Here is a 13,995-nt window from a genome sequence, read left to right on the forward strand (position 1 = left end):
ACAAAGCGTAGAGTAAGCCCAGGTGCCAGATACCATCTTAAATGGTTAGAGAACAGGATGGAGTCCTAAGTCAGTCATTCCTCTACATGGAAAATTCATAATTCTTTTGACCTTCCCCTCAGCCTTTCTCTTTGGGATTAATGAATTCAAGTTCTTTAATCCTTATATCAAACATCTGATTGATTTCTATTTAACCTTTCATTGTAACTGTGTGTAGTTTGTGTTTGTTTTCAAAATTCTATATCTAACATTTATTTCTAAAATGTCTTTGTCCAAACAATCTCTACAATATTGAGAAGCCAGTATGGCAGAGAACATCATGGGTACTTGGGACCACATGTAATTGATAGAAGTAGCTGCTGAGAGAGGTGAGACAAAGAGAGAAATGGACCTTAGAAAATTTTATCCAGAGGTCAGAATTCAAACTTATGCCTCTCTTACCTGAATATACTCATCCAAATAGTATTAAACATTCTAATAATGCTTTTCAATATGAGAGAAAAAAGAGAGAGAAACATCCTGACTTGATTGCTATCGTTATGGGGAAGGCATTGTGAATGTGGATATGCCGCCTTCACAAAGTCAAAGGTATGAACAGTAATCTCCTTCTCGTCTCTAATGAACACTCCCTCACTACAGCACATTTATAAACTTCCATGAACTCAGTGAAAGTCGGTTTGGGGATACATTAGGCACTTTATCATATTATCCCTTGCTCATACTACTTTTAAAGGAGCTGAAGAAAGAAATCCCTTCCTATCCATTTACAACCTAGAAAGGATCCTAACAAAAGAAAAAAACACTTGCTGGCAAACCAACATGTTTCCTGAGATAAGAGAAGGGACCATAAACACATTCATTTTAAAGTACTCATTTTTTAACTATAGCTGCTAATATTGAATGACAGTTGCCATAAATTCTAATTGGATGAGGTGCATTAGAGTTAAGTGTATCAAGCCAAAATGCGCTTATATCTATCTGCCTTACAGATTTCTGGAAGCATCTCACAGCGTGTATCTCTGCAGCTATAACCATTTCTAACCTAGCTTCCTTTTCCAGGAAGTCTATTTTAGGCTCAGAAATTTAAATACTGTATCAAAAAAAAAAAAAGAAGAAGAAAAGCATAAGGACTTCAAAAAATCATTATATAATGTAGGCCATAGTTCAGGACAATATATAAAATAAAGAACTTTCCTCCCACTCTTGTCCAAGATACACCTTGATCTTAAGTCACTCAACAGGCCCAGTGCCATTGACTTCCACAGTCATTATCCATAATGATGATGATGAACCAGAATAAATAGCCAATTTACCAACTACTACTCTCATTGTGTCCAAATATCACAGCCTTTTCCTCAACCAGTCTTTCTAGATTTGCGATTAATCTTTTTCATTTCCTTTCTACCTGCTATGAAGGAATTCATATATAGAAATGACATAAATATCAGACAAGAGGCAGAAAGAAAAGGAGGAGAAAAAGAGGGCAACTTAGATAATTCTCCAACTAGATAATGAGCTCCTGAATAAGTAAGAATCGGCTAAGAAATGGTGCCCACCCCACTCATTGAAATTTTTACAAGTTCTCTTTCCATAGCCTTACATCAAGGGCAAGCCTTTAGAAAAGCAGAGAGCCAGTAACTGCTCCTCTCACACATGCTTTGTTTCTAGGAGCAGGTACTTTAAAATATTTCCTTTATTAGTTTCTTACTTTTTATAGATTGACCCTAAGCCTCACCAAAAGAGGAGAAAACAAGGCCCAAACCAGCAGACCTGACCAAATCTGGATGTCTTCCCTATTAGATGTGATCTCCCTTTCCTTTCAGCACTTACAGTGTAATGCTTAAAATGCTGTCTTCTATTTCTTCTCCATTCTGAACCCCAAGTCCCCACTGACTTTAATGTTAACTCGAGGCCACAGTCCTTGCCTCACCTTGAACCCCTCCAACACCTGCAGAGTGTCTTACTAATAGTAGATGACTAAGGAATGGCTCTTGAATTAAACGAAATTGAAATCATCTTTCTATACACACACACACACACACACACACACACACACACACACACACACACACACACACGATCTTGAGTTCTCAAGAAAGCACAAGTCTGTGGAAATGGGAAATAACTGTTTCCAGTGCAGTAAAGAGGTGTTTTAGGATGGCAATTCCTCAGCCATCACAAGCTGAAGAAAAAACCCAAGTTCCCAACACAACCTCCTTCCACAGGATCAGCACAGAAACTAGCCCCATCTCATGTCAGACGGTGACTGTGGAATGGATAACCAAGTAGCAGAGGGCTCTGCAATATTAGTAGCAATGGCCAAACAGAAAAACTGTGGGAAGGACCACCAAAGCCTAAAACAGAGAAACTGATCATTCTTTGGGTCTTTTAGTGACACCATGTCTTACTCATTCACCACTCAAGAGAATTTCTTCTAAAATAGCCCGATGCTGATCCATGAAGAATATTTGATGGTCCAACCTAAACAAAACCGGGAATACACATATATAGTGTGTAGAATGACCACAGCCCTCCAGTTTAGTAACCTCCCAAAACACCTTTAGCCTCTCCATTTCGCCTTTCATGTTCAACTGATCTTGTAGTAATAAAAACATTCAAGAAAGAGTTTTATCATAGTCCTCTATACTTTACACTGAATTTAAACCTGGGAATAAGGGCTCTGTCCCATGGTAAAAGGATTGATTGGTCCGTGGGTTGGTAGATTGTTTGAAGAAGGGCACAGGGTCCATCCTAATGTCCCTGAAATCATTCTCAGAAAAGCCGTCTCTAGATAGGAAGGCAGAAACCCCATCAAGTCCACTTGTGTAAAGGTACTGGTAACTTCTGCATGGAAGAGAAAAGAATGGGCAGAATTTGGATGAAGAAATTAGTAACTTAAAGATCAGCCATATAATTTGCCGTTACAGCAATAGCTGAGTTGCATGTGATTCTAGTCCAGTTCAATGACTTTATCCTCTTTTAAAAAAAAAATGAAATATCCTCAGAGTAGTATAAATTACAGCACCAATTCCAGACCACTGCTCTGAGGTGGGTGAGGCAACAGGAAAGTGTATAATGAAAATGACTTCCATCAGCCTGATTTAAACACTTTTATAGGGACAAAGCGATCCCGGGCTTGGCTGCCAGCAACAGACACTGCGTAGGTTATGTCTTCCCTTCTGAGACACCTCCCACTTTCCTTTCCCTGTCAAGGTGGCCCTTATTTTCACTCCAGCTGGAATTTACCCGCGAGAAGTTTAAGACAGTGAACATAGAATGTGACTTGGCCCAAACCCCTCACTTACCTTCCCTGCCATCCTCCAGCCAACCTGTCCCTCACAACTCTGCTGTGCACAAGCCCTGATCACTCAGAGATTTGATACAGAATGAAGCATGAGTATCATAAAGAATAACTTCTACATCATTCACTAAAACATTTTTATAGAAAAGGAGATAATAGAAGATACAATAAACCAAATACACCCTTTCCAGACAGAAAGAAAAACTTTAAAAAAAAACACTTTGTCCATCTTTCTCCTTATGTAAGAACTTCTGTGAATTACAAATGCAATTAATAAAACTGCACACATGCCCCCTCCAGATTTGTCCTAGCAGTTGCAAAATGGTTCTCTGAAAATTCTGGAGGCAGATGACCTACTGGATTACAAAGTCCCTTTCACTGTTCATACTTTGTAGCTCAGCAGGCCTGACCACTGATAAAAGCAGAGGTTTGATACAAATCAATAAACTGGAGATCTAAGAACATACATCACTTTTCCTAAACTTACAAGGAAATGAATAGTATCAAAGAATAAGGCACAGTAGAAAAATGAGGTCTCTTTATGCAATAAACTATTAAGAAGAAAAATAAATATCCAGTTATTGCATTTTATTTTTAACCCCTTAATTTTCACATATTCAAAGTCATCAAATATGAAATAACCCAAACATCTTTCTCTCAAGATACTGCACCAAATAATTCAACTGCAAAACATCTGAGGTTGAGTCCAGTCACATCATTTGCATGTATTCTATTTTGTGAAGAGCAGATCTGATGGAGTCGTGTTTCTAACGACCAAAATAGTATGTTTTCTTGAAGCAATGTAGTAATTGGAGATTCTCCTTAACTGATATTTTCAAAAGCACCTCTTAAAATGGGAGGTTGAGATATATGGTAAGAATTATATGCTAAAAGATCACTATCCTTCAATGGTGAAAAACTGAAAGCATTTCCACTAAGATCAGGAACAAGACAAGGTTGCCCACTCTCACCACTCTTATTCAACATAGTTTTGGAAGTTTTAGCCACAGCAATCAGAGAAGAAAAGGAAATAAAAGGAATCCAAATCGGAAAAGAAGAAGTAAAGCTGTCACTGTTTGCAGATGACATGATCCTATACATAGAGAACCCTAAAGATGCTACCAGAAAACTACTAGAGCTAATCAATGAATTTGGTAAAGTAGCAGGATACAAAATTAATGCACAGAAATCTCTGGCATTCCTATATACTAATGATGAAAAATCTGAAAGTGAAATCAAGAAAACACTCCCATTTACCATTGCAACAAAAAGAATAAAATATCTAGGAATAAACCTACCTAAGGAGACAAAAGATCTGTATGCAGAAAATTATAAGACACTGATGAAAGAAATTAAAGACGATACAAATAGATGGAGAGATATACCATGTTCTTGGATTGGAAGAATCAACATTGTGAAAATGACTCTACTACCGAAAGCAATCTATAGATTCAATGCAATCCCTATCAAACTACCACTGGCATTTTTCACAGAACTAGAACAAAAAATTTTGCAATTTGTATGGAAACACAAAAGACCCCGAATAGCCAAAGCAATTTTGAGAACGAAAGAAGGAACTGGAGGAATCAGGCTCCCTGACTTCCGACTATACTACAAAGCTACAGTTATCAAGACAGTATGGTACTGGCACAAAAACAGAAAGATAGATCAATGGAACAGGATAGAAAGCCCAGAGATAAACCCACGCACATATGGTCACCTTATCTTTGACAAAGGAGGCAGAAATGTACAGTGGAGAAAGGACAGCCTATTCAATAAGTGGTGCTGGGAAAACTGGACAGCTACATGTAAAGGTATGAAATTAGATCACTCCCTAACACCATACACAAAAATAAGCTCAAAATGGATTAAAGACCTAAATGTAAGGCCAGAAACTATCAAACTCTTAGAGGAAAACATAGGCAGAACACTCTATGACATAAATCACAGCAAGGTCCTTTTTGACCCACCTCCTAGAGAAATGGAAATAAAAACAAGAGTAAACAAATGGGACCTAATGAAACTTAAAAGCTTTTGCGCAGCAAAGGAAACCATAAAGAAGACCAAAAGACAACCCTCAGAATGGGAAAAAATATTTGCAAATGAAGCAACTGACAAAGGATTGATCTCCAAAATTTATAAGCAGCTCATGCAGCTTAATAACAAAAAAAAAACAACCCAATCCAAAAATGGGCAGAAGACCTAAATAGACATTTCTCCAAAGAAGATATACAGAGTGCCAACAAACACATGAAAGAATGCTCAACATCACTAATCATGAGAGAAATGCAAATCAAAACTACAATGAGATATCATCTCACACCAGTCAGAATGGCCATCATCAAAAAATCTAGAAACAATAAATGCTGGAGAGGGTGTGGAGAAAAGGGAACCCTCTTACACTGTTGGTGGGAATGTAAATTGATACAGCCACTGTGGAGAACAGTATGGAGGTTCCTTAAAAAGCTACAAATAGAACTACCATATGACCCAGCAATCCCACTACTGGGCATATACCCTGAGAAAACCATAATTCAAAAAGAGTCATGTACCAAAATGTTCATTGCAGCTCTATTTATAATAGCCCGGAGATGGAAACAACCTAAGTGTCCATCATCGGATGAATGGATAAAGAAGATGTGGCACATATATACAATGGAATATTACTCAGCCATAAAAAGAGACGAAATTGAGCTATTTGTAATGAGGTGGATAGACCTAGAGTCTGTCATACAGAGTGAAGTAAGTCAGAAAGAGAGAGACAAATACCGTATGCTAACACATATATATGGAATTTTAAAAAAAAATGTCATGAAAAACCTAGGGGTGAAACAGGAATAAAGACACAGACTTAAAAAAAAAAAAAAAAAAGATCACTATCTTCTCTTATAAAAGTATGATCAGGTTAAAAGATGGCACATAGTCCATTTCAAACCACATTAATTACTTTTCGATTGTTCACTTATACACAGCAGTTGTAATGGATTTTTCCTTAATCCAGAAGTCTTATGATTAGTAGTCATTTGCACAAATTACTGCACACTCTTCCATGAAGATTCACCCCATGGGAATGGCTTCCTCTTCTCTCACTCAGTGACACATGTGTGCATTACAGGAGAAAATAAATGCAATAGGACAATTTTAGGCAACAAATTTGATTAAATAAATGGATTGGTATTAAGTATATTGTTTTCTCTTTTTTTCCATTATTCTACAACTTCACACTGATAGAGAAAGGATAAGGGATCATACAAGTCGAAGAATGAGAAACAAAGATAGAAGAGGCAGAAGTACAAAGTCTTCTGTATCACTCACTTTGCTGGTTACCTAGCACTGTTTTTATCTTTTTCATGGTTATTCGTGAGAATTCACATCTGTCCAGAATCTGAATGCATAGCATTCCTGTCCTCTAACCTAGGTCAAAATATGTAAAATACACAGCTTTCAATTATTCCTATAAAATATCCTTTAATCACTCACATCCCTTCTACCTAACCTTCTGAAGCTCCTGAAAGCTGAGAAGACAAGGGAAAGGAATTTTGCTGAGGATCCCAGTGAGTCACTTTGAGTCAGAGAAATGGGCCAGGCCACTTCTACTGGTCTGCTAATAAGAGCTGCAGTCACTTCCAAGTGAAGAATGGGAGACTTCTTGGCCACTGAACAAAGAGTGAAAGAGGGGAAGCAGCTTCATTCATAGGTAGAGGAACATACTGCCTCATCACCTAGAAGGCAGAGCTGTTTCCACCTGGAGTGTTTATAAGACTACTAATATAAATGTATAAAACTAATAGGGGCGAGATGTGTATAACAAATGTCACTATGGCACAAATGAAGCTAGAAAATGGCTGACCTAGATACCTTTTCTTTAATCATTTATTTATGAACATAATTTAAAAACTAACAACCCAGCTGAAGCATAAACATTAGCAATTACAGGATTTCATTCAGTTATTTGACATACGCCTATGCTAAAACGTTCTCATTTTAGAAAGTTAAAATGAAAGAAAGGTATAAAGAAAAAATTACCAAAGGGAAAAATATCATGCAAACATATTAAGACAGTGATTATTGACATGCTAGTATATTTTCTTCAGATATTTTTCTAGGTATATTTATTTTTACATTGTTATGCCCAGATGTGTACATAATTGAGATCCTATTATTTCATTTACTATTGTAGCATCTAAGTTATTAACAACTCTTAATAAATATGTTTGACTGAATTTAATCTTGAAATTAAGCAAAAGTAGGGAAACTCATTAGTGATTTAGTGACCCATTAGTGATTTAATACCCACAAAAAAAGAAAGTTCAAATATGTATTTCCATCATTAACATTTCATCATACTGTTCTCATAAGAACTTTTTAAATTGTGAGATCCAGTGTAATTTAAAAGAGAGAGAGACAGAGAGACAGAGACAGACAGGTCCCTAACCATGTTTAACAGCACTTTCAAAAAATAATCCATTTCAGAAAACTTCAGAGCTAAAAACTGTGCCAGTGACAATAATGTTAGCATGGATTCCATTCACAACATCTCAAATATTTATCTAAGATATATTTCAAGCATTAGCTAGTACCTATCTTGCTTCTTTAAAAATCTAATGGGGTCAAGAAAGAATTTTTGTATAACTAACTGCCTGGAAGCTCCTAATAGCTCTTCACAGTTAGGACTTACTACCAAATAAACAACATTTGCTTGCTTAATGTCACTGAGTACAGAGCCAAGGAGATTTAACCTTGACAGTTAAGCCATTTATATTGAGCGATAATGTAAATTAGAAGAAACTGCTTGTCCAAAATGAAGAACTATTATATCACCCTGCATGTTTATCCACAACACAATGTTTTGAGCAAGGTTAAAGGAAGCACGGACACTTGTATGAAAGGAATGTTCTGAAACTGTATACTTTTATTTGAAATATATGCACAGAATAACTAGATGCAAATATAAAGCAATACACCAATTCAAAAATCTTTCATAGCCAGTCTCTCGCTTTCTTGGCGGTAGCTGTCTCTTCGGCCTTTTACTTAATTTCCAGGACTTGAATTTACCGCCATGTCCTCTGAAGAAGGGAAGCTCTGCGTGGGAGGGCTCAACTTCAACACTGATGAGCAGGCTCTGGAAGACCGCTTCAGCAGCTTCGGACCTATTTCTGAGGTGGTTGTCAAGGACCGGGACACTCAGCGATCCCGGGGTTTTGGCTTCATCACCTTCACCAATCCAGAGCATGCCTCAGATGCCATGAGAGCCATGAATGGAGAGTCTCTGGACGGTCGTCAGATCCGTGTAGACCACGCGGGCAAGTCGGCCCGGAGAACAAGAGGGGGTGCCTTTGGGGCCTATGGGCGTGGTCGCAGCTACTCTAGAGGTGGCGGGGACCAGGGCTATGGAAATGGCAGGTATGACAGCCGACCTGGAGGATATGGACATGGAAGGTCCTGAGACTATGGCGGCAGAAGCCAGGGTGGGTATGACCGCTACTCAGGAGGAAATTACAGGGATAATTATGACAACTGAGATGAGGCATGCACACCTAATGTAGATACACAAGGAATAAAATTTCTTCTGATCCAGGACCATCCCTCCAAATATCTGTATTTATAAAGATTTTTGGAGCTGCACTGAAACATCTGTTTTAGTTACATCAACTTCTTTTTTGGAGTAGAGCTCCCAAGGTAGCTTGTTAAAGACCTTTCAGAAAGTTCCATGTGTGTTTTTTAAATTTTTCTCCCATTTAAAGACAAATTCTGAGCCATTTGTGGAGTCTGGATATCTTTTCCTTTTTTTACCAGTTTTTTAGTTCAGGCTCTCAGGAATGTTGGTTCTGGCAAAAAATGTTTGGCCAGACTGATTTTTTTGAATAATGTGCATCTAGGAACATTTTAAATACCGGTATACAATGTTTAATTATGATTAGGAAGCAATTTCTGACTGTAACTATAAGAAATGAAGAACATGATTACTTAGAGGTGTTTTTTACTCCAGATCTCTGCCTTGATTATATAGAAGTTTCTTAAAAATATTTGTGTGTCATTTTTTTTTTAATACTGGAAGAAAAAAATATTCCGTTGTGTTTCATGTAGCGTTTAGGATGTCTTTCACCGAGTTGGTTAAAAGGATGAAAAAAATAAATAAATATTTCATACCATCAAATTTCAATAACAATGACCTTTGTTTTCAAATTTAAGTTTAATAGTTTGTGCATTTTTCAAAACAAAAAAAATAGGTCTTTCTTTGTGCTTTTCCTAAAAGAGAAAAAAAATACTACACCCTATTTGTTTATCAATTTTCACATGCACTTGCCATAAATTCACTAATGCTAAGTATAAGTATCTGTTTGGATTATTCCCCAAAACTGCATAATCTTAAAATTTTCCATAATGCACACATATGTTGATGCTCAAATTATTTCATCTTAGGAATGGAACCACACCATTTAACTCCTGGGAAAAATGTTAAAATCTCACCCACACATTTGAATCAGAAGTCTGACCCATGAAGAAAGATGTCTACTAAGAACCCCTCTTCCCAAATAGTCCTTCCTAATGAGCCAGAGAAGTTGCTAAATCTGGAAACCAGTGTAGCTATATCTCCAGAATTTTTGTAAAGATGCCTTCTAAGTTGACTTATATAATACCTGGCTATTTGCCTTGAAAAAGCTAATTCTGTTTATTACAATGCTTCTCTGGGCTTTCTATCTTTCTTCTTTGTATACTGCCATTAGCAAAAGGCAGAAGGTAACCCTCTGAATGAGAATGTGAGAACATACCAGCCAAATTAATACTTGAAATATCAAAGGCAAGAGACACAGAAGAGGGTGAATACAGTAAGGAGGTGCTCACTGCCAGCACCAAGATGAGTTTAGGAGATGAATGGAGATGGAATTAAATAACATTGATTTACATAGTGAGAAAGTCATTCCCTTTTTGGTTCAGTTCTGATTGCAACATAGAGAACATCTAAGTTTGGTGCTAGTTTTTAACACCACTCTAACAGTAAGCTGTGGTAGATTAAAGATGACCACAAATTCTTTGCCATTCTATCCCTGTATCTGTACTAGCCTTAGTGACTTCTTAACCAATAGAATGTGACTAAGATTTTATGAGACTTCAGAGGCTAGGCCATAAGAAGCCCAGGAGGGTCCACCAAGACCTCTTTGAACAATTACTCTTAGATCCCAGCTGCTATATGTGAGAAGGACAAGCCACATGAAGAAGCGATGTGTAGGCCCTATAGTACAATCCTAAGGGAAGTCTCAGCAAACCGCCAGCATCTATTGCCCAACCAGAGAGAGTCATCACAATGCAGTGGTTAAGAATCCACCGGCCAATGCAGGGGACACAGGTTCAATCCCTGGTCCAGGAAGATCCCACATGCCGCGGAGCAACAAAGCCCGTGTGCCACAACTATTGAGCCTGCACTCTAGAGCCCACGAGCCAAAACTACTGAGCCTGCATGCCACAACTGAAGTCTGTGCACCTAGAGGCCGTGCTCCACAACAAGAGAAGCCACCATGATGAGAAGCCTGTGCACCGCAACGAAGAGTAGCCCCTGCTCGCCGCAGCTAGAGAAAACCCACGTGCAGCAACGAAGACCCAACGCAGCCACAGATAAATAAATAAATAAGAAAGCCATCATGACATCCAGCCCAGCTGAGCCTTCAGATGACTCCTGCTCCAGATGCTAACTGCAACCACATGAGAGACCCCAAATGAAAACAACCAGATGACCCAAGTCAACCCACAAAAATGTGAGAAATAGTCGTAAAATGTCATTTTAAGCCCCAAATTTGGGTGGTTTGTTTTGCAGCAACTGATAACCAGAACACTTCCTGCTCTCCCTTTGCAAGATAAAGAGAATAGGCTCAGGTTCAGCAAGTACAGAGGCCAATAGTAGAAAGTACAAAAAGACTGTTTTCTTTTCATCTTATTTATGTTTGTGGCAATTGGTAGTGGGGTTTTTATTGACGGTAATGATTAGAAAGAGAAATGTCATATGAATATATTTAGGCTGACAAATTTTTAAAATATCAAGGAAATTATCATTTGAGTTTGAAAGCTTATAACAAAAAATGTGATTGTGAATAGCATTTGGAAAACACTGCACAAAGAGAAGAAGGTTAACATGGAGAGGTTCTAAAAAGACAGACTGGGATCAGGAAACAGAAATCTGTTATTTTGCTTAGGAGAGGTAAAACGGCGTTGGAAAATCAAGAAGTAGGTTCAGTCCATACTTGACATGTTCTCATGTTCTCTGTTCAGATGTCACCATATATTCCTGAGTTTCCATTGTAGGATCTGATGGCAACCCTGACCTCTCCCAGAGGGGTTGTGTGGAGGCTCTGTAGCATTGCTATCCTAATACTGTTCACTCCATATACTCTTTTTTTTTTTTTATGCGGTATGCGGGCCTCTCACTGCTGTGGCCTCTCCCGTTGCGGAGCACAGGCTCCGGACGCGCAGGCTCAGTGGCCATGGCTCACGGGCCCAGCCGCTTTGCGGCATGTGGGATCTTCCCGAACCGGGGCACGAACCCGTGTCCCCTGCATTGGCAGGCGGACTCTCAACCACTGCACCACCAGGGAAGCCCTCCATATACTCTTTAGAGGTTAAAAGAAATCACCAAGAGCCCACTGAAGTTTGACAAGTTATTTGCTGACATGCTGTGAACAGGAAGTTCACACATGTTGTAAAGCAGCAAATAAGCATTCATAAAGATGAGAGAGAAAGCAAAGACAAACCAAAAGCCATTAACAGGCAGACAGCATAGTTTGAATACAATGACAGGTGCCCTTCAAATTAAGATTGAATTTGATTCAGAATGTGTTTGGAATACAGAAGAAAAAAAGATAAATGTGCTATGAAAGAAGTGACTTTAAATGCGATACTCGGGGCATTTGAAAGTGAGTAGAAAAATCAGGTCACTGGTCAGAAGAGAGATCAAAATGAGAAGAGGCTAATGACAAAGGTAAGGGAAGCGTTTGGTAGGAGGTTCTGCAGGCACAGAGGAGGTCTCAGTGAGTGAGTGAGAGAGTAAATGGAAACAATTGTAATTTAAGTACAAACAGTAGACCATTAACATTCGTGATGGATGTCCTCGGGTTTCTGTAATTACAAAAACAGCATATGATTTCTTCTATAAAATACACACATGAGAAGATATGGGTATAGACTTTCTCCTTGACTGTGAATGGCTCCAACAAACCAGCCTTGTATTCTCAAAGTCATATTTATGATTTGACAGAATTATAAAGCACTGCATTGCAGAGCTTAAGGTCCATTCCCAAATACTGGAAACTGAAAATGTTAAATTTGGGAAAGCTTAAGAGTCTACTTGTAGAAATTAGAACATTCCCTAACACCATACACAAAAATAAACTCAAAATGGATTAAAGACCTAAATGTAAGGCCAGACACCATCAAACTCTTAGAGGAACACATAGGCAGAACACTCTATGACATAAATCACAGCAAGATCCTTTTTGACCCACCTCCTAAAGAAATGGAAATAAAAACAAAAATAAACAAATGGGACCTAATGAAACTTAAAAGCCTTTGCACAGCAAAGGAAACCATAAATAAGATGAAAAGATAACCCTCTGAATGGGAGAAAATATTTGCAAATGGAGCAACTGACAAAGGATTAATCTCCAAAATTTATAAGTAGCTCATGCAGCTCAATATCAAAAAAACAAACAACCCAATCCAAAAATGGGCAGAAGACCTAAATAGACATTTCTCCAAAGAAGATATACAGATTGCCACCACACACATGAAAGAATGCTCAACATCATTAATCATTAGAGAAATGCAAATCAAAACTACAATGAGATATCATCTCACACCAGTCAGAATGGCCATCATCAAAAAATCTACAAACAATAAATGCTGGAGAGGGTGTGGAGAAAAGGGAACCCTCTTGCACCATTGGTGGGAATGTAAATTGATACAGCCACTATGGAGAACAGTATGGAGGTTCCTTAAAAAACTAAAAATAGAACTACCATACACCCAGCAATCCCACTATTGGGCATATACCCTAAGAAAACCATAATTCAAAAAGAGTCATGTACCAAAATGTTCATTGCAGCTCTATTTACAATAGCCAGGACATGGAAGCAGTCTAAGTGTCCATCAACAGATGAATGGATAAAGAAGATGTGGCACATATATACAATGGAATATTACTCAGCCATAAAAAGAAACGACATTGAGTTATTTGTAGTGAGGTGGATGGACCTAGAGTCTGTCATACAGAGTGAAGTAAGTCAGAAAGAGAAAAACAAATACCATATGCTAACACATATATATGGAATCTAAGGAAAAAAAAAAAAGTTCATTAAGAACCTAGGGGCAAGACGGGAATAAAGACACAGACCTACCAGAGAATGGACTTGAGGATATGGGGAGGGGGAAGGGTAAGCTGTGACAAAGTGAGAGAGTGGCATGGACATATATACACTACCAAACGTAAAACAGATAGCTAGTGGGAAGCAGCCGCATAGCACAGGGAGATCAGCTCGGTGCTTTGTGACCACTAGAGGGGTGGGATAGGGAGGGTGGGAGGGAGGGAGACGCAAGAGGGAAGAGATATGGGAACATATGTATATGTATAACTGATTCACTTTGTTATAAAGCAGAAACTAACACACCATTATAAAGCAATTATACTCCAATAAAGATGTTAAAAG

At 38.3% G+C, this 13,995-nt stretch overlaps 2 protein-coding genes across 3 annotated transcripts in view; one reads left to right on the plus strand and one right to left on the minus strand.

The window, feature by feature from the left end:
• PLCL1 (phospholipase C like 1 (inactive)) overlaps positions 1 to 13,995 on the minus strand; it is a 393,008-nt gene that overhangs the window by 229,372 nt on the left and 149,641 nt on the right. The window lies entirely within an intron of this gene.
• Positions 8,293 to 9,063, plus strand: LOC132521705 (RNA-binding protein 3-like). Its single transcript, XM_060151373.1, has one exon. It carries the CDS (start codon positions 8,361 to 8,363, stop codon positions 8,745 to 8,747), a length of 387 nt encoding a protein of 128 aa, XP_060007356.1. The 5' UTR covers positions 8,293 to 8,360; the 3' UTR covers positions 8,748 to 9,063.

This window comes from Lagenorhynchus albirostris, chromosome 6, assembly GCF_949774975.1.
Source record: "Lagenorhynchus albirostris chromosome 6, mLagAlb1.1, whole genome shotgun sequence".
NCBI lineage: Eukaryota > Metazoa > Chordata > Mammalia > Artiodactyla > Delphinidae > Lagenorhynchus > Lagenorhynchus albirostris.